Below are 21,903 nucleotides of genomic sequence, written 5' to 3'. Positions count from 1 at the left end.
CTCAGGACTGTGTGTTCAAGCCTCACAATGAGCTCCACAGGGCCATAGGGCCCACTTAAAAAAGGGGAGAGAGGGCGAAGGCGCCTGGGTGGCTCAGTGGGTTAAGCCTCCGCCTTCGGCTCGGGTCATGATCTCAGGGTCCTGGGATTGAGCCCCGCATCGGGCTCTCTGCTCAAGCAGCAGGGAGCCTGCTCCCCCCTCTCTCTCTGCCTGCCTCTCTGCCTACTTGTGATCTCCGTCTGCAAATAAATAAATAAAATCTTGAAAAAAAATTTTTTTTTAATTTTTAAAAAATAATAAATAAATAAATAAATAAGACATAGGATGGTGAAATTGACTCCAGAACTGGTCTGCTTCTGTTTGACACTAAAGAAAAGTTTACTTTATCATCATCATCAGAAACATCATCAACTGGAGGTGTCTCGGTGGCTGAGTTAGTTAAGCCTCTGCCTTCAGCTCCGGTCATGATCTCAGGGGCCTGGGATAGGGTCTGCATCAGGCTTCCTGCTCGGTCAGGAGTCTGCCTGTCCCTCTGACCCTCCCCCTGCTCCTGCTTGCTCTCGCTCTCTCTCTCAAATAAATACATAAATAAATAAATACATTTTTTCTTTTTTTAATGTCAGAAACTGAGCACCACTATTCTTTTTTTTTTTTTTAAGATTTTATTTATTTATTTGACAGAGATCACAAGTAGGCAGAGAGAGAGAGAGAGGAGGAAGCAGGCTCTCCACAGAGCAGAGAGCCCGATGCAGGGCTCGATCCCAGGACCCTGGGATCATGACCCCAGCCAAAGGCAGAGGCTCAATGGCACCCCGAGCACCACTATTCTTGACATGGCTTTTTTTTTTTTTTAGATTTTATTTATTTATCAGAGAGAGAGGGAGAGAGAGCGAGCACAGGCAGACAGAGTGGCAGGCAGAGAGAGAGGGAAGCAGGCTCCCTGCCGAGCAAGGAGCCCGATGTGGGACTCGATCCCAGGACGCTGGGATCATGACCTGAGCCGAAGGCAGCGGCCCAACCCACTGAGCCACCCAGGCGTCCCCTTGACATGGCTTTTATGTTGCTATTTATGTCACGGATAAAGGAGGGAATAATGCGACAAGAAGGATTTAGAGGCCACTTTGCCCAATCCTCTTGTTTCACAAAGGAGGAAACAGAGGTTCCCAAAGGGGCAGGAGTCGCTAAAATCAAAGATGATTTGTGACAAAAACGGAAACAGACCCAAACGCACACGCTCTCTCCAGTGCTCGCTCCACTGTGGTGTCTCGAAGTCACAAAGGCCGCGTGAGGTAAGCATGAAGGTGGGAAGAGGGAAGTGGTGAACAGAGGAAGAAACCAGCCCTTCCAAACTGCACGAGCACTTCACCTAAATATGCTCTTCCAAACTGTCATTTGTTACCAGTAATTATACTTCCAGGGCAGACAGAAAATGTCTATCCTCCATCCGAGGAAGTGACCCCAGGTGGGTGGACACGCAGCTCCTCCCCACCGGCTGCTGCCAGGACCAGGCATCTCCGGCTCACATTCCACTGCTTCTTCTCAGGGGACATGCCACTAGCCCACCTAGGAACGCACTCCCACTCTAGGAGGGTGATGGAGAGTCACCACAATGGTGCTCATCCTGGAGTAAAGGGAAGTGTATCAGAGCGAGCCCTCCCCTTAAGTCCTACCAGTCCAGCTTCGCTAGCCTCCTTGCCATTCCTCAGGGTCTTTGCAACTGCTATTCCGTCTGCCGCAAATGCTGTTCCCCTAGATAGCCACATGGCTCACTCCGTCGCTTCCACCTAGGTTTCTGCTCAAACGGCTGCTCCTCAAAAAGGCTTTCTATCATCAGCCCAGCTACAGGACACCTTTCTCTCTTTCTCCTTACTCTGGATTTAATTTTCCTCGTCTTACTTATAACTACCTATAAGCTCACTTATTGTTTATGGATGTCTGCCCGCTGGTTTAAGTTCCACGAAGGCAGGGACACTGTTTTTGTTTCATTACTTTATCCCCACCAGATATCTAGCACAAGGCTGGTATTCAACAAATACCTTACTGAACCAATGAATCAATCTCCTTTGCAGTATCGACCCAAAAAATCTCCAGATAAACGCATCACTATACAGAACCAAAAAAAAATTTTTTTGAATGAAGAATTTTTGTGCCACTCTGAGGCAATCTGAGAGAAGGAATAAGGATACTATATTTTTTCTTAGCTGTCCCATCATTCAGATGCCTTGCAGAGAGAGCAGTCAGAATGTTAGAAAATGTCCTGAACCTATCTATAGTCACTGAGACACTGATTTTCAGAGAATTTTATTCCTATAAACTGTACATAATACCCATTTCCTGCATACTCACAACTATCTCAGTAACATGAAACTGCTTCCAACTTCAGTCAGGATTCAAATGAACAACAGCATCTTTCTGCCTGGCTTTCAGGTCCCGCCCTTACTCTCATGACTTCCAAATCCTGACCTGTGGCCAGACCTCTTTCCTGAGCCCCAGATCCACAGTTCTCAAAGTCTCACTAGATATCCACAGAAGAACACACAAACCATGAATGCGTTTTCCGCCAAACTTAACTCCCCGCCTTCTACCCAACTCCATTTCCTCTCCCTTCACCCCTGCCCTGGAAGACCGGCGACCTGAGCCAGGAACTTCCCTGCCCTCACCCCTACCGCCCCGCACTGACCAAAGCCTCTTGACTGGGTCTCCTAAGTGCCCCATCTCCACTGCCCAGGAAGGTCTCAGGGCCAGGTCCTCCCTGTCTCACTCACACTCAGGACTCTAGCCTTGCCCCTCTGCAATCGAGACCCCTACTGTTCCAGAGCTGTCTTTCCAGCACAAAAATGTGGCTGTGTGTTCTCCCCTCTACACACCTTTCATGCGCTCCCAAGGAAGGACTATGAATTACAAACTGAAGTCCCCTGCAAAAGCAAGGCCCTTCCTGGCCGGGCGCCGGCCCATCAACCTGGCCACTGACTCAGCACCCCAGCGCCTCACACCTCACCCAACGACGCTGAAAACACGTCAGTTCCTAAAGGCTGAACGCTCGGCCGTCACTGCACTCCACACACACCTCCACGCCGTAATTAGCCACGGTGCTGGATAATTACTGTTTGCACAGCTAGTCACCCCACCAAATTAAAACTATTGCTCACCCCTGTACCCCCACACCTGGAGCAGTACCTAACAGGTTTTCAAATTTTGCTGAATAAAATCTCACAAGAAGTTAACAAAGGGATTGGGTTCTCCCCGCTCTTTTGCCACTGCACGAAGGTACAACATGTCTCAAGAGTGCAGAGTTAAGCGAATGAGTTCATGTACCCTACAATGAGCTCTCTACTATGGTTCCAAAATGCTGATCTTAAAACTCATCTTTAAGAGAAGGAAATAACCACTTCTACAATCAAACAGTTTATGAGATGAGGTATATCCTTACCTGTAAAATGTTCGTAAAAAAGTCATGGTAGAACATGGGCCAATCTTGACGGCCAATGTCAACAATAACTTTGCAGAGCTTGTTCCGGATAAAGTAAGGTAAGGTTTTGTGGTGGGCCAAAAGGAGTTTGGGCAGGCAGCTGCGGATTTCCATCTTATCTTGAGATGGGACCCCAAGCCACATTTTATTGATCAGATTCTGAAACACAAATACACATCTTTGAAGTTAACCATCTCTACACAAAAGTAGCTGGTTTTCATCCACTGGTTAGCTACATCATCTCAAACAAAACCCCTGCTTTTAAACAAAGGTTTAGGGCAAACTGGCAATAAGAATACCAGGAACATTTAAACCCTGTAATACAACAGTCTCATTCCTGGAAAGATGTGCTAAATAATTTCACAGAAACAAAGGGCTCCACATGCAAAACTTTCTATTACACATTGTCTCTAATGGCCACCAAAAATGACAAAAACAAGTCTAATATTCAAAATAGGAGAATGGCTTGGTCAATAATGGTATAAGCACTTAGTGGCATAAGCAATATGATTACAACTAGGTTTTTAAAAATGCACACAGAGGGGCGCCTGGGTGGCTCAGTGGGTTAAGCCTCTGCCTTCGGTTCAGGTCATGATCTCATGGTCCTGGGATCGAGTCCCGCATCGGGCTCTCTGCTCAGCAGGGAGCCTACCTCCCCCTCTCTCTGCCTGCCTCTCTGCCTACTTGTGGTCTCTGTCAAATAAATAAATAAAATCTTAAAAAAAAAAATGTGCACAGAAAGACAAAAACTGGAAGACAGTTGAGATAAGTGAAAATGTTTGTGGCTGGGATAATGGTATTATGGGTACCATCTCTCCTCCCAAAGTGTTTTTCTTTCATTATCTTTCTCTTTTAAACAACAACATGGAAGGAAAGGTTGCGTGTTAACACAAACAACCTACCTACCAACCGAGCGCCATCTCACCTTTCTGGGTTGGAAGATGGAAAGGTGCCCCAGGACAGCAGATACCCTGACAGAGGCCGTAAGTGGGAGGAAGCCCCTGAGCTGAGCTACCATTCTTTCCCAGCCATCTGCACACTGAAGCTAAAGTCCAATGTCAACAACCTGGCACTGCGACCACAAAATACTTTTCCAAACAGCAGAAAGTCGTTTGACAACTTACCTCAAACACCGTTAAACTATACATCATGACATAGTCATTCCTGGTGCTGGAGAGGAAATACAGGCAGAGTCTCCAGGCTCCTAATTGCTGGGCAAAGTTATCGAGAAGCTCCTCTAGAAAAGTTAAATAGCAACAAAAGAAGGCTATGAGGGACATGAAATCAACACAAGGCTAAGCTGTCTCATCAGGGTTTTTTTTTTAAAGATTTTATTTATTTATTTGACAGGCAGAGATCACAAGTAGGCAGAGAGGCAGGCAGAGAGAAAGGAGGAAGCAGGCTCTGCTGAGCAGAGAGCCCGATGTGGGGCTCGATCCCAGGACCCTGAGATCATGACCTGAGCCAAAGGCAGAGGCTTTAACCCATTGAGCCACCCAGGCACCCGACTCATTAGTTTTTAAACACGTATTTCTCCGTACCATGTGACTGACACCAAAACCACTAGAAAAATCCAGCCATGTATTCGCGGTAGAAAGGACAGACTGTACATTTTTCTGACTCTAACGTGACCACGAGCGTGGATAGTGTGTTTGGCCATCTCCAGTCTAATACCCTATGGGCCCTTATTCAGGCAGAGAAACTTGCACTGTTAAAGTTCTTACTTAGCGCGGGCGCCTGCGTGGCGCAGACAGCTAGGCATCCCGCTCTTGATTTTGGCTCAGGTCACGGTCTCAGGGTCGGGAGATGGAGCTCCGTGTCAGGCTCTGCGCTCGGAGTGGAGCCTGTTTCAGGTTCTGTCTCTCCCTCACCCTCTGCCCCTACCTCCTCAAAAAAAAAAAAAAAGTTCTTACTTAACCTAAGTATGGTCAGTTATAAAATACCACGTCAAAAAAAAATCATTTCACCGTATGAGTGATGGCTGATTATTAACCTGCTTCCTCTGGAGTACCGGCTATATATATTTCTTTAGGACTCACACTGTTCACACAAACACAAAATGATGGCTAGGGAGGCAGGACAAGAAAATATTAAGGATAACCTTCTTAGTATAGGACAGGGAAAAATGCAAGAGAATTAAAGATGGATAACTCTCTTTATTTGGTCTTCATTTGGTTTTATTTTAAAATACCACACCAAAAACAGTCTGTAAGTCACAGCAGCAATCATGGGCTTGGAAGCTGCCAGGAGCAGCCCAGTCCACAGCCAATCAGTTAGAAATGATTTCCTCCTCCTTAGACGGCTGGTAGGATCAGCCAGAACCCCAAGATAGCAAGCACTAAGAGTCTGTCACCACATCTCTGGACCCACTACCGCTCAGTCACCTTGACCTGCTGCTCTGGTCATGGAATACAACACAAAAGGGGTAAAAATTTTAAAAATCAAAATAAGCATAAGTTTAAGAGGATAAAAAAGTAATTAATTTAAAAATTAGAAAAAAAAAAAAAAAAGCTTTGTAAAAGAGTAAAAAGATAAACCTCAACAACCCTGGGGCGCCTGGATGGCTCAGTGGGTTAAAGCCTCTGCCCTCGGCTCAGGTCATGATCCCAGACTGCTGGGATCAAGCCCCACATCAGGCTCCCCCAGAGAGCCAGTTTCCTCCTCTCTCTCTGCCTTGCCTCTCTGCCTACTTGTGATCTCTGTCTGTCAAATAAATAAAATCTTAGCAAAAACAAAACAAACAAACAAAAAAACCCGTCAACAACCCCAACAGATTCTAGGAAGCGCCTGGAAAAGCAGGAAGTACAGCAGCCTAAAATCCTAAAATCACTGCTCTGTTAGCACTCTACAGCCCCACTGAAAATCCCACACAAGAAAGCCTACTCTTCCAGCTAAGTGAAAGTCCGTAAGACCCCCAGAGCAGGAGCCGAAGCAGAGAGTGACTCCGGCCGGGAAGGAGGAACTCCGGGCTAGAGACCGCCGCTCGTCTACGGAGTCTCACTCCAGGTCATCACTGCTCCTCTTGGAGGCTCCGGCTTCCTCCACTGTGAAAACGACCGGCCTGTCCCCCGAGTTTCCCTGCAACAGTGTATCTCTAGAGCACTAACAACATGCCTTCGGGAGGGTGGGCAGAGCCCCTTTCTCCCACCTCACCACGAAAGCCTTCAGTTTACCCAAGATACCAAAAAAGCAGCCAGTGGTTCCAGCCCACACACTCAGACCAAGCCCCAAAGACTAGATACAAAGAGAACTGAACTGACGCACACCCACCATAGAGAGCCAAGCATCCAGGGATCCCTGTTAGCCTGCATTTAAATTAGACATCTGTAGTATCTGGTTATTTAATACTATTTTAAATCAGATTAGAATACGATTTTAGTTCAGAGGTTCCACTTTTAACTCATGAACACTGAAAGTGAGCAACAGCTGCTTTGCCAACCAAAAAATTAAGAGAAAAACCAAAAGGATCTCAATAAGCTAAAAATAGGACTTCAAAGATATTAGTGTTGGGATACAGCAGACTGATGTAAGGGGCAGATCCTTCCCCTGCTTTGGTAAAAATCACCAGTGGTATTTTTACTGTAAGTATAAGGTACTCTGGTAGCATAAAACTAGCGAGAAGACAGATCACTCTGGAGGCAGTAGGGTCAGCCCAACTGAGTACTGAGAGAGTCTAGGAAAGCAAGCCGAGTGGATATTCGAGGCCAAATGCCTGATTATCTATTGGGTTCGGCTTCCGTCAGCATCCCTCTGTTTACAAATATTCTATTTCTCTACAGTATACTCCCTCAGAAAAGACAGGCATGCATACGACAGGCCTAAACGAGATGACCAAGTTTAAAAGTTAAAAAAAAAAGAGAGAGTAAGAAATTTACAGCTACCAGGAGCTGATGTGTCTGAAGAATGCAAGAGAAAATGGATTACAGGACAAGGTCTGGCCACCTGGAAACCCAGACTCCAGTCAAACTCTGGACCAAAGAGTCCTAGAGACAGAAAAAGCCCTCTCCAGAGGCAATGAACATGAGGTCCGTACAGAGCAGTCAGACATCCGAGGGGAAAAGCCTTTAGGATGGCATAGAGAAGAAACATCGCTTGTTTTGAAGTTCGGGGGTTAAGTGTGGACTCAGAGGGGACAATAAAGATTGCTCCAGGAATACAGTGCAACACGTCTCCGAGGCAGAGATCGGACTCTTGAGTACACACTGTAGTTTACAGTATGCTTTCATGAATATCGTTCACATAAATGAATATGAAATTCAAAAGGAAATTCTACAAAGCCCTGAGGTTCCCAGAAAACCTAAAATAACTATATCTACATCTCTGTGCTGTTCGAAGCCTTTCTTCATCAAAACCTGCAGAATGGAAGAGACAATGGCAGAGATAAGGAAGAAGCTGCAAGAAGCCCCCAGAGGAAATACCAGTTAAAGGGTCTGTGGGCACTAGGTTAGGTCTGGATGAGACTTCCATACACCGAAGTCATGTCATTTTGACACTTTCATGAGGTTGTATGTTTGTTTGTTTTTTTAATTAACAGTCGCGGGCTTCTTTTGTAGAAGTTCAACATCGCTGAAATTAAGAACAAAGCAGTGGGCGGGGTTTTCCACACTTGGCCAAAGGGAAGGAAAGCAAACACTCTGGATGAGTGTGGGCCCGGCGACCCCAGCCCTTGCACCGCTAGATCAGCAGATGCCACCGACCAGCAAGATGAGAGCAAGAGTCCCAGGGAAACGAGCAGCCTTGACCCGTGCAGGCCGCAAACTCCTTCCTCCTCACCAGGGCCTTTCCCTCTCCAGTGACTCGTCCACTCAACACCTCACTTACCTATCTCACGTTTTCTTTCATTGGTTGTACAATCGTGGAAAAATTCTGTCATCAGACTTTCCAATGCCCTGAGGGAGGCTTCTTCAGATGCCTAACAAAGGAATTTGAAAGAAAAGAAAAAGATCAGTAACTGCATCTCCTCCAGGTCACATTCGTAAATTGACTTCCTCAAATGTCTTGGCTCAACATTCTTCAAATGCATGGGATTCAGAAAAACTGAAGGGAATTTCCCAGCTGGCTCAAATCCCAAATTTCCAGTATACCCTATAAATTCATGCTACTGTACAATCGATTTTCAATTATTTATGCTAAGGAAAAAGGGAACAAATAACTCAAAATATCGTTCCAGAAATATGTTAAAAGCAAATTAACAGCCCCCAGCCCGGACCGAACAGACGGAGTGAAGAGACTAGGGGAGAAGGTTAGGGCGCCCGAGAGACTGCCTGTCGATGATGCATTTACCCCACATCTAAGTAACGGGCCGTATTTGGACTGAGAACTGCAGTCAAGCTGCTGGGGGTTCTGAAGGCACTTACGGGGTCACGTGTTCCGACAAGTCTCAATTTCAAATGAGCAGCCACCAGAGACTAAGGGTAGGACGGCTAAGAGGCAAGCTGAGCGGGAACTCAGAATGAACGCGTCCCAACCGTGGCCCCCCTGACAGCCAGACTCTCAGCAGAGCGGGCCGGGCGGAGGAGAGGAGGGCTCGACCCTGACGCCCAGCCGCTCCCTCCTCCATGCGGAGCCCCGGCCCGCTTACTCCTCTCCCACTCCGGTGGGGGACGTCCTCCGCAGCAGAGCTGGAGTCGACACTCCGCTCACCCATGCGCGGAAAGGTGAGCGCTCCTAGACCATTTCTGAATTCTCACTGGCATTATCTACCCAGAAAGGATCAAGAGCCAAGCGCAGTTCTGATTTCTTAATTATCTCTTAATTCCAGTCTCCCCAGCTTCCCCTCCTCCCTTCTCCACACCCTCTCCATTGAGCGCCCCCACCCCCCACTCCCCCGCAGTGAGAACAGACTATGCAAACTGTCTTTTAAAACGTGTCCACACTCAGATGTATGTATCAAACCATAATCTTACCGGAGGCCTCCACTTGGTAACCGACTTTTGAAGACACTGAGGAACTGAGCCACCTCTGTGGGTAAATCGGCTCTTAGGACTGGTCCTAATTACAGAGGCGGGGTCAGGCTTGCACCAGCCCAGACATCAACGGGCAGAGCACGCACACCACAGAACACAAGGGGACCACATTCAAACAGTTCCGGGCATGGCTGTCCCTCCCATGCTGCGGTCACATACAAACGGCTGTGCCATGACAACTCGCAATGACATGCCGAGTGATGAATTACTGTAAGTTTTAGCTCTTCGAGGTTAGCTGAATTTTGTATTTATGGTCAAGATTAGCCCTTGAACCTGGGTGGCTCAGTGGGTTAAAGCCTCTGCCTTCAGCTCAGGTCATGATCTCAGGGTCCCGGGATCGAGCCCCGCATCGGGCTCTCTGCTCAGCAGGGAACCTGCTTCCCCCCTCTCTCTCTTCCTGCCTCTCTGCCTACTTGTGATCTTTGTCAAATAAATAAATAAAATCTTAAAAAAAAAAAAAAAAAAAGATCAGCCCTCGAACCTTACTCTTCTTTTAAACCAATGTATCAGCTCAACTGAATAATATCCTTGGATCGCAGGTTAATCTGAATTACACATTTTGGGGCACCTGGCTGGTTCAGCCGGTACAGCGCGTGACTTCTTGATCTCAGGGCCGTGAGCTCAAGTCCCATGTTGGGCCTGGAGCCTTCTTGAAAAAAAAAAAAACCTACACATTTTTTTCAAGTGGTGAAATAACTGAAGGGTCAGGCTAAAAGAAGCCTGAAATCTTTTTCACCTTTTTCAAGTTTTTGTGTTGATCAAAACATCCTCACTGTCTCTTTCCTCAGTAAATGCTGAAAACTCAAATTCCTAAACTGAACTGCTGTAAGTAAAAGAGTGCCTTGGTCTGTTTCATAAATCGACTTAGGATACCAATTTCATTTGAAAAAAGGATTTGCGATTTTAAAAAAAGTTTCTGGAAAGATCTGAAAGAATCAAAGGAAAAACTCACAAGCAACTTACTGGCAGAAAATTAAAATTAAAATTAACATAAATTAAGAGATATCTGTTGAACTTAAGTCAGTTATTTAGTTAAAATAAATCAGTTGGTCTTCTGGAGCCAAAATGGGTCTCTGAAAACTCAAGACATTTTCAAATCCCACCTGCTCCACAACTTTTTCTTGTAGTGAAACATTTCATAGCTGAGCCTAGTAAACACCTGAGCTCACCACATTCAAGCAACCAACCATCTATTTTGTACTGGTTCTTGAGGCAGAAGTTTGTGAACTCGCCAATTCCTAGCCATGTATTAAATGCTACTGGGGCAAATTCGGGACAATCTCTCCAAAAAATGCAATTCTAACTCCATTCCCAGTCCCATCCACCCCTCCCCAGCTCAAACCCGAGAAGCATTCCAGCAGAAAAGCAGAAAAGATTTAAATATCCAGAAGGATCAGACTATGATGCCCTCCACCAAACGATGGTCACATGGAAACAGAAACTCTAAAACCTAACCCAGTAGTATCACCAGGTACTTCCCAACAAGAACAAACAGCAGGCTGCTCGCATTTCCAATCACCCCTATTCTGTAAGTGCTGATACCTACCTCACAGTGACCCGTGGAAAGCTGCTATGTACACTCTGAAGAACTATCTCATTCAGTTATGGCTACTATCATTTGTATTTGGTCTTAAATACCAAATGAAAACAGACCAAAACACAAAAACAAAAAAAGAGAGAGAGAGAGAGAAAAGTGGTCAGGTCTACTCTGAAACTGGAGATTCATGTCCTCGGGCTTTACAGGCTTTGTCCAAACATATCTAGTGAGGCTTTTCCAACTGGATTTCAAAAATTAAACTATGTAAGTTTACAGGAGACAAAAAGAAGGCTGAAGAAGACTTGCCAACGTCATACAATTAGAACAGAGATGGTAAAACATAAAAGATAGGCTCAAGACCAGCAAATGGCCAAAGGATATTGGAAAAGTCACCCCAACTGGCAAGAAAGCTACTGGAACCTTTGCCAGATGTTTCTAACAGATGACGAAGTCAAAATCAAGATTGCTTGGGTTTAAGAATTAAAAGCAAGTAAGGAAGTGGTAATATTCCAGCAGACTACCCTTCCTAGCAATAAAGGGACTAAAACATAAAACAAAAACCAAGTGCCATGATGTGGTAGGAAGTGAAGGTCCCAATTCCCAAAGACTATTCAAGCACTGCACTAATTTATGAATCACATTCAGGGTTCAGATACACCCGAATGCTTCCCAGCTTGTGCTTGGGACGGGAGATCCCGATCTTGAAGAACAAAGGAAAGAGAAGATCAAATTAAAAGCAAGTAAGGCATATTCACATGAAAAAAATTCCAGTTGGATTACAGGTATAAAATGTGAGAGATAAAATAATAAAGCTTCTAGAAAATAATACAGAACATCTTCATGACGTTGGGGTAGGGGAATACTTAAATAAGACACATAAATGCACTAAACATAAAGGAAAGGAAAAGATTAATTAATCGGAGCATTCATCAAATGGCACAATGAAGAGAGTTCAAAAGAAACCCACAAAGCAGGCAAAGAGATCTCCAACATAAATAACTAACAGAGGACTTAGACGAAAGACAAATGACTCATTTTTTTTGGACTGGCAAATAGTTCATCATAAGAAGGTATTCAAAAGCCTATACAGAACGTAAGTGCTCAACCTCATCAGCTGTCAGGAAAATGCAAATTAAAAACCCAACAGTGTTACCCATTCACCAAAATGGCTAAATTTAAAGGACAGTAACAAGTGTTGGTAAGGATGTTGAACAGCGGGATTCCGGGCATAGAGTGTACACTGGGATAACCACTTCAGAAAACCATTGGGCTGAACAGAAGATATGTGCAAATGACATATCTGATAAAGGGTCAGTGTCCACAACATATAAAGAACTGATACAACTCGACACCCAAAAAGCAAACAATGCAATTAAAAAATGGGCAGAAGACATGAACAGTCATTTCTCCAAAGGCATCCAGAGGACGCATGAAAAGATGCTCATCATCACTCATCATCAGGGAAATGCAAATCAAAACTACAATGAGAGACCACCTCCCACCTGTCGGAATGGCTAAAACCAACAGCACAAGAATGACACACGTGCTGGCGAGAGAGAAAGGAGCCCTCGTTCACCGCCAGAAAGCAAACGGGTGCCGTCACTTTGGAAAACAGCATGGAGGTTCCTCAAAAAGTTAAAAACAGAGCTACCCTATCTCCAATAATCACACTACTGGGCATTAACCCATATAAAAACACTGATTCAAAGAAATACATGCGCCCCTATGTTTACAACAGCATTATTTACAATAGCCAAATTATGGAAACAGCACGAGCATCCATCGACAGATGAATGGACAAAGAAGATGTGGTCTATATACACAATGGAATATTATTCAGCCATAAAAAGGATGGAATCTTGCCATTTGCAACGACATGGGTAGAGCTAGAGAGCAGAATGCTAAGTGACATAACTTGGCGAGAGAAAGACAAATACCATATGATTTCTCTCACATGTGGAATTAAGAAACAAGTAAGAATGAGCAAAGGGGAAAAAAGAGACAAACCAAGAAACAGACCTTTAATTACAGAGAACAATCATGGTTACGAGACGGGAGGTGGATGAGGGGTGGGTCAAACAGGAGATGGGGAGTAAGGAGTACACCTGACAGGAGCACAGGGTGACGTCTGAAGCGTTGACTCACTATACTATAAACCTGAAACCAACAGAACACCATATGCTAAGTACACTGGAATTTAGAATAAATAATTTAAAAAAAAGAAAATCAACGGCAGCTGAACACATGCACACCTTACGATCCTGCAATTCTACTCCTTGAAACTCACAGCAGAAATCTGTACAAATACATCAAAACAAGGTACGCAAATGTCCACGGCACCATTACTCATAATATCCAAAAAAATCAAAAGAACCCAAATGACCATCACCAGTGGAATGGATAAGTAAGTAGTTTATTCACCAGAAGAACAGTCAGAACAACAAGAACGGATGAATACTGCTACGTGCGGCAACACGGACGAAGCCCACAAACACGACGCTGACGAAAAAGCCAGAACACGTCCTTCATTACCCTCTGTATGCTCATTTTAAAAGCAAGCACGGTGCACCTGTGGTGCGTTGAAATCACAATAGTGGTCACCTTCGGGGAAGAGGGGTTCCGAGATGCTAGTACCATTCTGTCTCCTTGATCTCGGTATTAGGCACACAAGCATGACCTTACATTACTTCTCTGCAAATACACACACATCATTTAGAAAATCAATGTCGGAGCACCTGGGTGGCTCAGTGGGTTCAAGTCTCTGTCTTCGGCTCAGGTCATGATCCCAGGGTCCTGGGATCGAGCCCCGCATCGGGCTCTCTGCTCAGCAGGGAGCCTGCTTCCTCCCCTCTCTCTCTGCCTGCCTCTGCCTACTTGTGATCTCTGTCAAATAAACAAATAAAAATCTTTAAAAATAAATAAATAAAAATAAAAAATGAATGTCATACTTATTTTCAGCGTTCAGGTTGGTATTTTCAGATGCCGAATTTAGAAGGTGTGTTTTTTCTTCTACTAACACAACTACTGAGAGCAACTGGGGGCCTGCAGGTCACATGTGAGTGGGAGGCCACACCTATTTGTTTTCAGAGCTATTGAGGGCGAAACACAGGATTACAATCCCGAAAATCTGTGTGCTTCCCCACGACTTCCCTGGCTTACCACAGCAGCGAAGTAAAACCCTGGGGCAGGAATCGAAAATAAACCTGGGTCAGAAGATACTCTCAGAGAGCTATGTGAATATCTCAAATAAACCAAAGTTTTTTGCTCCAGAAAGACTTAAAATCTGGGAAGTGGAGGAGCTTTCAGCTGTGCCTGCTCTGACTGCATCTGCTCCTTCTAAATTTTTTTTTTTTTTTAATTTGTCAGAGAGAGAGAGGGAGAGAGAGCGAGCACAAGCAGGCAGAGAGGCAGGCAGAGGGAGAAGCAGGCTCCCTGCGGAGCAAGGAGCCCGATGCGGGGCTCGATCCCAGGGCACTGGGACCCTGACCTGAGCCGAAGGCAGCCGCTTCACCAACGGAGCCACCCGGGCGTCCCAGCATCTGCTCCTTTTCTACCAGTGCTCCCAGTTCAGCAGCTCAGAGCCGGATCTCCTATGGACTCATTTATTAAGGAGCAGCGAAGTCAACCAACACCAGCAATCGCCCAACAAATCGTAAGGAAGACCTGAAAGGGCAAGATCCCGTAATCTGACATCTTTTCGGACTCTTCCCTCTCTCAGCCGTGCCCGCAACTAAGGTCATCCGGCTGGCTGGTTCCTGCTTTCCGCTGTCTTAGATTTGCACCTTTTCCCTCACCACAACTTCTCCCAGGCCCTAATCCCCGCCTGTCAAGGCTACCGTAACTTCTCTCAGCTTGGTCGCCTTGATGTCAGCTTCCCCGATTCCAATCCAATCTGTGCTTCACACCAGATAAATTCTTCTCAACACTGATTCTTTGTCCCCAACTATTGTAAATCTAGCTTTAAAGAGCCTTTGAATCTGGACGGCCATTCATTCGACAAATCAGCTCAGTGCTCACTGACTGACTCTGCGTTAAGCCCCAGAGATATAAGGGTAAGTAAGACCATCCTGGACTTCAAGGAACTGGAGGAAGCCTGCGGAGACACGGGGAGAGCCTATACAAAAAAGGAGAATACAATGGTTTCCATCATCTAGCAGTGACAGAGGTATGGCTAGATTCAGGAGCGCAAAGGGAATTAACTCCGTCTGAGGGACAGAAGGAGAGCTTCCAGAGGAGGTAACGTCTCTTGTGTTTTAAACAATGCAAAGAAGCTTCCCAGGATGAATGGAGAAGGAAAGGCCGCCTGATTCTCCACCGCTCACCGCAAGCAGCCATCACCCCAGTCTGAACACTCACCGTCTCCTAAGCAATGTCGACTCCACCCTACATTTGCTGCTGGGTCTGCAATTCACAGTTCTACCATCATGAGAAGTTTTCACAGAACAGAAGTTTACAGCACGGCTTCCTTCTTTGCATCCTGAGTCTCTGTCATGTAACCAGTACTGCAGTTTTGCCCGTGGCCCTGTTCTCCGGTCAGTTCCACATGCCCTGACGGGATAGCACAGGCTCTGGGCTTGGACTCCTCGGTGTGGGTTTTCCAAATGCACCTCAACCTCGGCCTAGTTATTTAATCTGTCAGGGTTTTTTCCCTTTTTTTCCTTTTGTGCCCAACTGGGGATAACAGAACCCAACACATGGGATCATTCTAGGGATTAAGTAAACTGTATAAAGCACACGGTGAACACAGTGCCAGGAATAAAGAAAGGGCCAAAAGCGCCATCTGTAAGTTAACACTTCATCAGTACTGGGCCTCTCTCCTTAACCAGAACATGAAGTGCCTGGAAAAAGACACTGCCTAACACATCTGCACTTTCTACCACATTCAGCATGGACTGCTGCTCAGACATTTTAGACCGAATTCAGGAGAGAAAAAGGAACAAGAAGACAGTATCACTTTCAGTTTCTCAGGAACACTGGTGATCCCTCCAGATTTAAGATTCATGTGACTATTTAAATTTCCCCCTTTAGGGCCTCTGACACAGTGACCTTTGCTCACAAGCACTCAATAAACATTAAAAACAAAAAAACAAAAAACAAAAAAAACCCCGAGACTGCTAACAATGTATCTTAAAAAACACTGAGACTGAAGGTGGATGAATGGGCCCTTAGGGCGCCTACGTGACAGGTTTCTCAAGTCCTGGCTTAAATCTGTTGGGTTTTATCTAATTGCCTCTATAACACCCTTCCTAAAGCATAACCTTTGGGGCGCCTGGGGGGCCCAGTCAGTTAAGCATCTGACTCTTGATTTCTGCTCAGGTCTTGATCTCAGGGTCCTGCGTTCAAGCCTCACATTGCTGGGCTCTATGCTGGGCATGGAGCCAACTTTAAAGAAGTAAAAAGTAATAAATAAAGCATAACCTTTTTACAAAATCGATGCTGGGGGAAAAAAATGACTCTTTTTCAAAGAAGCTTTAATCAAGTTTTTTGGCACCTTTTCCATGAGCCACATGTCACATATCCTAGAGGCGAATCAGATGAGCCTCCTATATTTAGGTTCACAGCCTCCTTGACACCAAACCTAAAAAAATGAGGACTAGCATCCCAGAGCCCCATTCAACATTCCCGTGGCATATCCAGAACCATGTTACTACTCCACCTGCCTGTGTATAAAGAAGGTATCTGAGAAAAGCGACTCTGTACTAGCCGCTGAGCAAGGCTGCCAAGGGCGCGAGGCATGCCTGATGTGTCACGACAGATGCCATTGGCAGAGACATTCGATCTCATATAAACTTCTGGGAACCTAACAGGATCATCGTGGCTATTCAAACTCCCCACTCTTTCTCCCCTACTCTCTTCACGGCAAAGAAAACAGATGAGCAAAGAAGACCCTCCGGCCCTCAGGCCTGCCTACGAACAGGAGAGGAAATACAAAGCTTAAAAGACGGCATGACGGGAATCAGTGTGACATCTGGCCCCTCTGATGTCACCGGCTCAGACTGCTAAGAAGACAGGAAAGCCTGGAGAGGAAGCCCCAGCCAGGAGGGCAACATTCACCGGTCTCTTCCCACTTTCCTGTCTCTGCTCCGTGTGTCTGAAAGGGCAGATACTAACCTTTAAAAAGAAAGAAAGAAAGAAACCACAAATCATGATTAAGTAGAAATCTCACTTAACCTCTCTAAAAAGAGTGTCGAAACCAATTAGACCTTGGAAGTCCAGCGCTCACTGGGGCAGGCTGTGAAACCCGGTGAGCCGAGTGCCTTGCTCACACAAAGCTCTGTCAAGCCACGCCCGTTGTCCAGCTGTCCCTTAGTCAGTCTGTGATAGAGAAGTAGAGGCAAGGCTAAACAGAGGGGTCATCTAGGGCTCCAGATGTACAGGGAAGTAATCAACTCCACAAATTATGTACAGGAGTTACAGGAAAAAAATGTTTTCTACTGCAGGAAAGAAAGGGAGACACTCCATGTTCTAGGAAAGCAAGTCTGGGGCGATGCACTTACCATGAGTCCGTGAACGGATGTCTGGAACTAACTACTAAAATTATGCATTTGCCTCACAAAGGCTGCGTACTGTCTTGCCTACAGCGTAACCCTGAAAATATGTGCCCTTTAGGAGTAACCATGGATATAACTTTGTGCAGTATCATCACACAGATACTAATGCATGATGAGCAGATCAATATCTGATTAAAACACGAACTTCAGCCACATATGAACAGAATTCTAACCATTAAAAGACGTTTTTCTGCATCAAGCTGACCAATGGCAAAAAAAATACCTCCAAGTATTTCTTGGGTTTGGGTCAGACTCTTCCATGAACAAAAGGGGTCTGCTTCTGGGGACTAGGAGGTAGAAACAGGGTAACTGCCAGGCATCTGGGCCAGAAGGTGCAACTGGTCCCCCTGTGGTGGTGATCAAATTGAATCAACTTTTTCTGCCCCCCACCCCGACTAATTAGAGGAAACATCTTGTACACGGAGGACAGTATGTTTGATGCTGGGAAAACCTATCCATGTACTGTATGGGACAATACATAAAAACAATTAAGAACCAACTAGCTACCGCTGGACAGGAGCACCGGTTTCAAAAATTTAGAACAAATCTAAAGAAGATTACAACATCATGACAAGTAAATGCTATATTCTAAGACTAGATCCTGTGCTTAAGGGGAAAACACGCTATGAAGGACAGAACTGGGCCAAAGGACAACACTGGATATGGGCAGTAGATCAGATCAAAGTCCTGAATCAATGTTACATTAACTGATGTTGATAACTGCACTGTGGCTCTGTAAGAGAACATCCCTGTGAGAAAATACACTACACGGGGTCAATGGCCAGGACGGAGGTGACTTCCTCTCCAACAGTTCAGAAAAAAACCACTACACGTGCATACATATATATATGTATATGCATATATACATACATAGAAAAGGCATAAGTAATAGGGCAAACAGGGCAAAATGTTAGCAATAGTGGAGTCTGGGTCAAGGGCATGAGAGTGTTCTCGGTACTACTCATTCCTTGCAATCTCTGTCAGCTTGAAATTATTTCCAAATAAAAAGCTTTTTTAAATGTAGCCATAAAAAAAAAAGAAATCTTGCCATCTGCAACAGTGTGGATACAACTAGAGGGTATTACACTAAGCAAAAAACTCAATCAGAGAAAGACAATCATATGATCTCACCGATATGAGGAATCTGAGAAACAAGGCAGAGGATCATTGGGGAAGGGAGGGAAAAAAGAAACAAGACAAAGCAGAGAAGGGAGACAAACCATACGAGACTCTTAATCTCAGGAAACAAACTGAGGGTTGCTGGAGGGTAGGGGTAGGAAGGATAGGCTGGCGGCTGATGGGACACTGGGGAGGGTCTGTGCTATGGTGAGTGCTGTGAATTGCATTAGGACTGATGAATCACAGACCTGTACCCCTGAAACAAATAATACAGTACATGTTAATAAAAAAGTAAAAATAAAAAACTAGAAGTTTTTTAAAACTTCTGTTAGATTGGTACCTCCGACTTTGCTCTGCACTGCTCCAAGCTGCCTGGGTAAAGAGGAAAGGGAAAGTGAGAAACACGGACCAAGAACAGGCAAGAGGAGATTGACGGTTCTCTCCGATGCCAGGTTTACTATCACACGCTGTTTTCTAAAGAGGATAGGACACAGCCTAGGCATTAAAAATTTTGCACCTGCTGGCTGGGCAACAAGCATATCCCACTAGGAGCTCAAATACATGTAAGTTACATGCTTATTTATTTAGATTACGTGGAAGGCTTTAATTACACAGCCAGAAAAGCAAATGATAATAGTTATTGTGCAAGAAACTGTCTAACATAACTGAGTAACAGAGCCCCAAATAGGCTCTCTCCTCACAATTCCATCTGCTGCGTTTTCCCAGGTACTTCTCCCAGGAGGATGAATATTTATATCTGCACGCCTAGTCAATTAAACGCAAGAGATACTGAGAACGTTAACATAAGGCATGCTACCAAGAAATCCTAAAACAGAACCACCGAACCTTAAGAGAGAAACCCAAACCCCAGAGAACAGCAAGTCCAACCTCGTTTTGAGAGAAGGAAAACGAAGCGCAGAGAGAGTATCCTGCCCAAAGTCGACCAGCTATTGTTGGTGAAGTGACGGCCCTGAGCACGGCCACCAGAGCCCTCTCTCCCAGCAGCAGCTCCTCTACCCCTTAAAGGAGGACACAGCGTTCTAGGGCTGTGAGGATGCTGAGTGAGCTGGCGCCACCTTGCAGAGCATGAAATCGGGGAATGAATGAACATGAAGCTGACAGAGCACAATAAATGCATGCTGCCGATCTAAAGCCCCAATCAACGCTACAGCTCATACATAAAGGGTTTCCCAGCAGCTGCTCTTACTACCTGCAACTGTTTAAGGGCAAGTTTGTAAAAACCCACGCCACCTTCATCCGGAATTATTCCCAGAGAGCACTGGCATTTTACATACCAGTTAAAATAACATTTATTTCATTTTGGCAAAAAACGGCAGGCCATTTCAGACTGCTGGGTTTTGAAGGAGCATCATCACTTCCTTTCTCCCTTCCAGGTTCTAACCGGCTGCTACACAGTCACAAGCAACCCAGTGCAGATCGAAGTCCAATGTCCTCTTCACGACAGGCCAAGCTGCAATGCCGCCTCCTTCCCATCCTGAACTGCCCAGTCAGGCCTAGCAACAATAGGAAGGCAGGACATGGCAGGTGAAGATAAGCAGGGGAGAGAAGTCCAAGGCCAGAGCTAGGCAGTGTTCTGACACAGAGACCTCACACCTGGAGACACCAGCCAGGGGTGTTGGGCTCTTCCCAATGCAACCCTCATGAATAAATCAGGAGCTACATCCTTCCTGTGGGAAGGAAAGAATGAGAAAGGGAAGAAAGCACCCAGAAGAAGGCTCCAGTACTGCTCCCACCCGGGGTACAGACGACCACGCCTCGAATGTGCACCAAGCCAGGAATGAGGACACAGGCGCACCCCTGTGAACGGACACTCTCTACTGTACATTTGAAAATGGTAAATTTCACGTTTATTTTACCATACACACACACAAAAAACCCTTCACTGTGGGGGAAAAAATATGTTAAGGCACCAAATTTCTAATACATTAAAGTTAAGTATAAAGGATGCTTAAGTAAATAGTTAAGTAAACATAAAATAAGCCTGCAAGTGTGACCTATAAATCCTACAAAGAGACAAAAACAGGGAGGACACAGATAGCAAAAAAAAGACAAAAATAAAATCGAAGTTGGTGATAACTCTTCCTACCCCGCCCCCAAAAAGATATTACGGAACACTGAAGCCATTTTTTTTTAACCTATTAAGTTTGCAACAATTTTCTTAAGACTAAAGAGTGTTGAGGGGTGTATTATCTACAGCTGGATAAACTGGTATAAACTTTCCAGAAAATATCTGACGACGTACCTTAAAAATGTTCATACTAAATCTAAAACTATTTTAAAATAAAAGGTTTATTAAAAAATGTTCATACTCTTGGGTCCTTCAGGGAATCTAGCCTAAGGCAATTTTCTGAAATACAGAAAAAGCTCTTTGCGAAAACATTAATCACATTATTATTTACAATGGCAAAAAAAACGGAACAACCCAACTGCCCAAGAATCCATGCAATGCAATATTACACAGCCACTGTAAATATTTATGAAGTATTCGATGATCTGGAAAACCACTTATACTATAATGTTACATGGAAAAAACAGAAGGAAAAAAGTGCATTTACAGTGTGATCTCAGCCATATTTAAAAAGTAAACAGGAAAAAAGACTAGAAGGAAACAAAATGCAAGAAGTTGAATCAGAGGACAGTGAGCCCCTGCCTGTTTTGTACTTTTAACAATAACCTACAGAGTTCAAAACACTTTTTCCTAAAAGGGGAAAAAATAACTATGCAAAACCAAGAGGTGGCAGAGAAGACCGTGACAGCGTCAGCACCTACTTCAGTCACCAAACGGTACGAGAACGAAGTAGCCACAGAAACTCAGCTAACTCACTGGTCACAAGTCTCGGAAGGCTTGACTACTTTTTTAAAAACTAAATCCCCATGGGAGAAGAGGGTGCAGGAACCCTGTGCTATTTGTGCAACTCCTCTGCAGGTCTCAAAGTACTTCAAAATAAGATGTTTACGTTAAATAAATAAATCCTTGGAAGATCACTACTCTTTCTCTCCAAACAGAATGTGGAATATAGACGGATAATTTCCTGGGCTGGATAAAAGCACAGGGCTCCTTTTGTCATGAATTAAATAAAAGCCTTTTCTGGAACGGATGCCTTCACAGAAATCATCGGGGCTGCCTGGTAGACAGCTCGCGCTGCAGCATGTCAAAGCTTTCGTCTTCAAGAACTGACCATTCTTCCGTGGACATCTGTGGCTCCACCTGCCCTAACGCGGCCCTTCTGCTTCTCCACC

The 21,903-nt window shown here is 45.0% G+C and overlaps 1 protein-coding gene across 4 annotated transcripts in view; it reads right to left on the bottom strand.

The window, feature by feature from the left end:
- The window catches only part of XPO6 (exportin 6), a 101,246-nt gene that overhangs the window by 61,678 nt on the left and 17,665 nt on the right, over nucleotides 1–21,903 (bottom strand). For all 4 annotated transcript variants that reach the window (XM_032328571.1, XM_032328573.1, XM_032328572.1 and 1 more), the window contains exons 2-4: nucleotides 8,291–8,381; nucleotides 4,594–4,706; nucleotides 3,431–3,628 (exon numbers count right to left, since the gene is read on the bottom strand). In XM_032328571.1, the coding sequence (XP_032184462.1) occupies nucleotides 3,431–3,628; nucleotides 4,594–4,706; nucleotides 8,291–8,381 (402 nt within the window). The remainder of the gene's footprint in view (nucleotides 1–3,430; nucleotides 3,629–4,593; nucleotides 4,707–8,290; nucleotides 8,382–21,903) is intronic.

Source organism: Mustela erminea, chromosome 20, assembly GCF_009829155.1.
Source record: "Mustela erminea isolate mMusErm1 chromosome 20, mMusErm1.Pri, whole genome shotgun sequence".
In the NCBI taxonomy this organism is placed as follows: domain Eukaryota; kingdom Metazoa; phylum Chordata; class Mammalia; order Carnivora; family Mustelidae; genus Mustela; species Mustela erminea.
The sequence above is the reverse complement of the archived record's forward strand: the minus strand, read 5'-3'. Positions and strand labels throughout refer to the sequence as shown.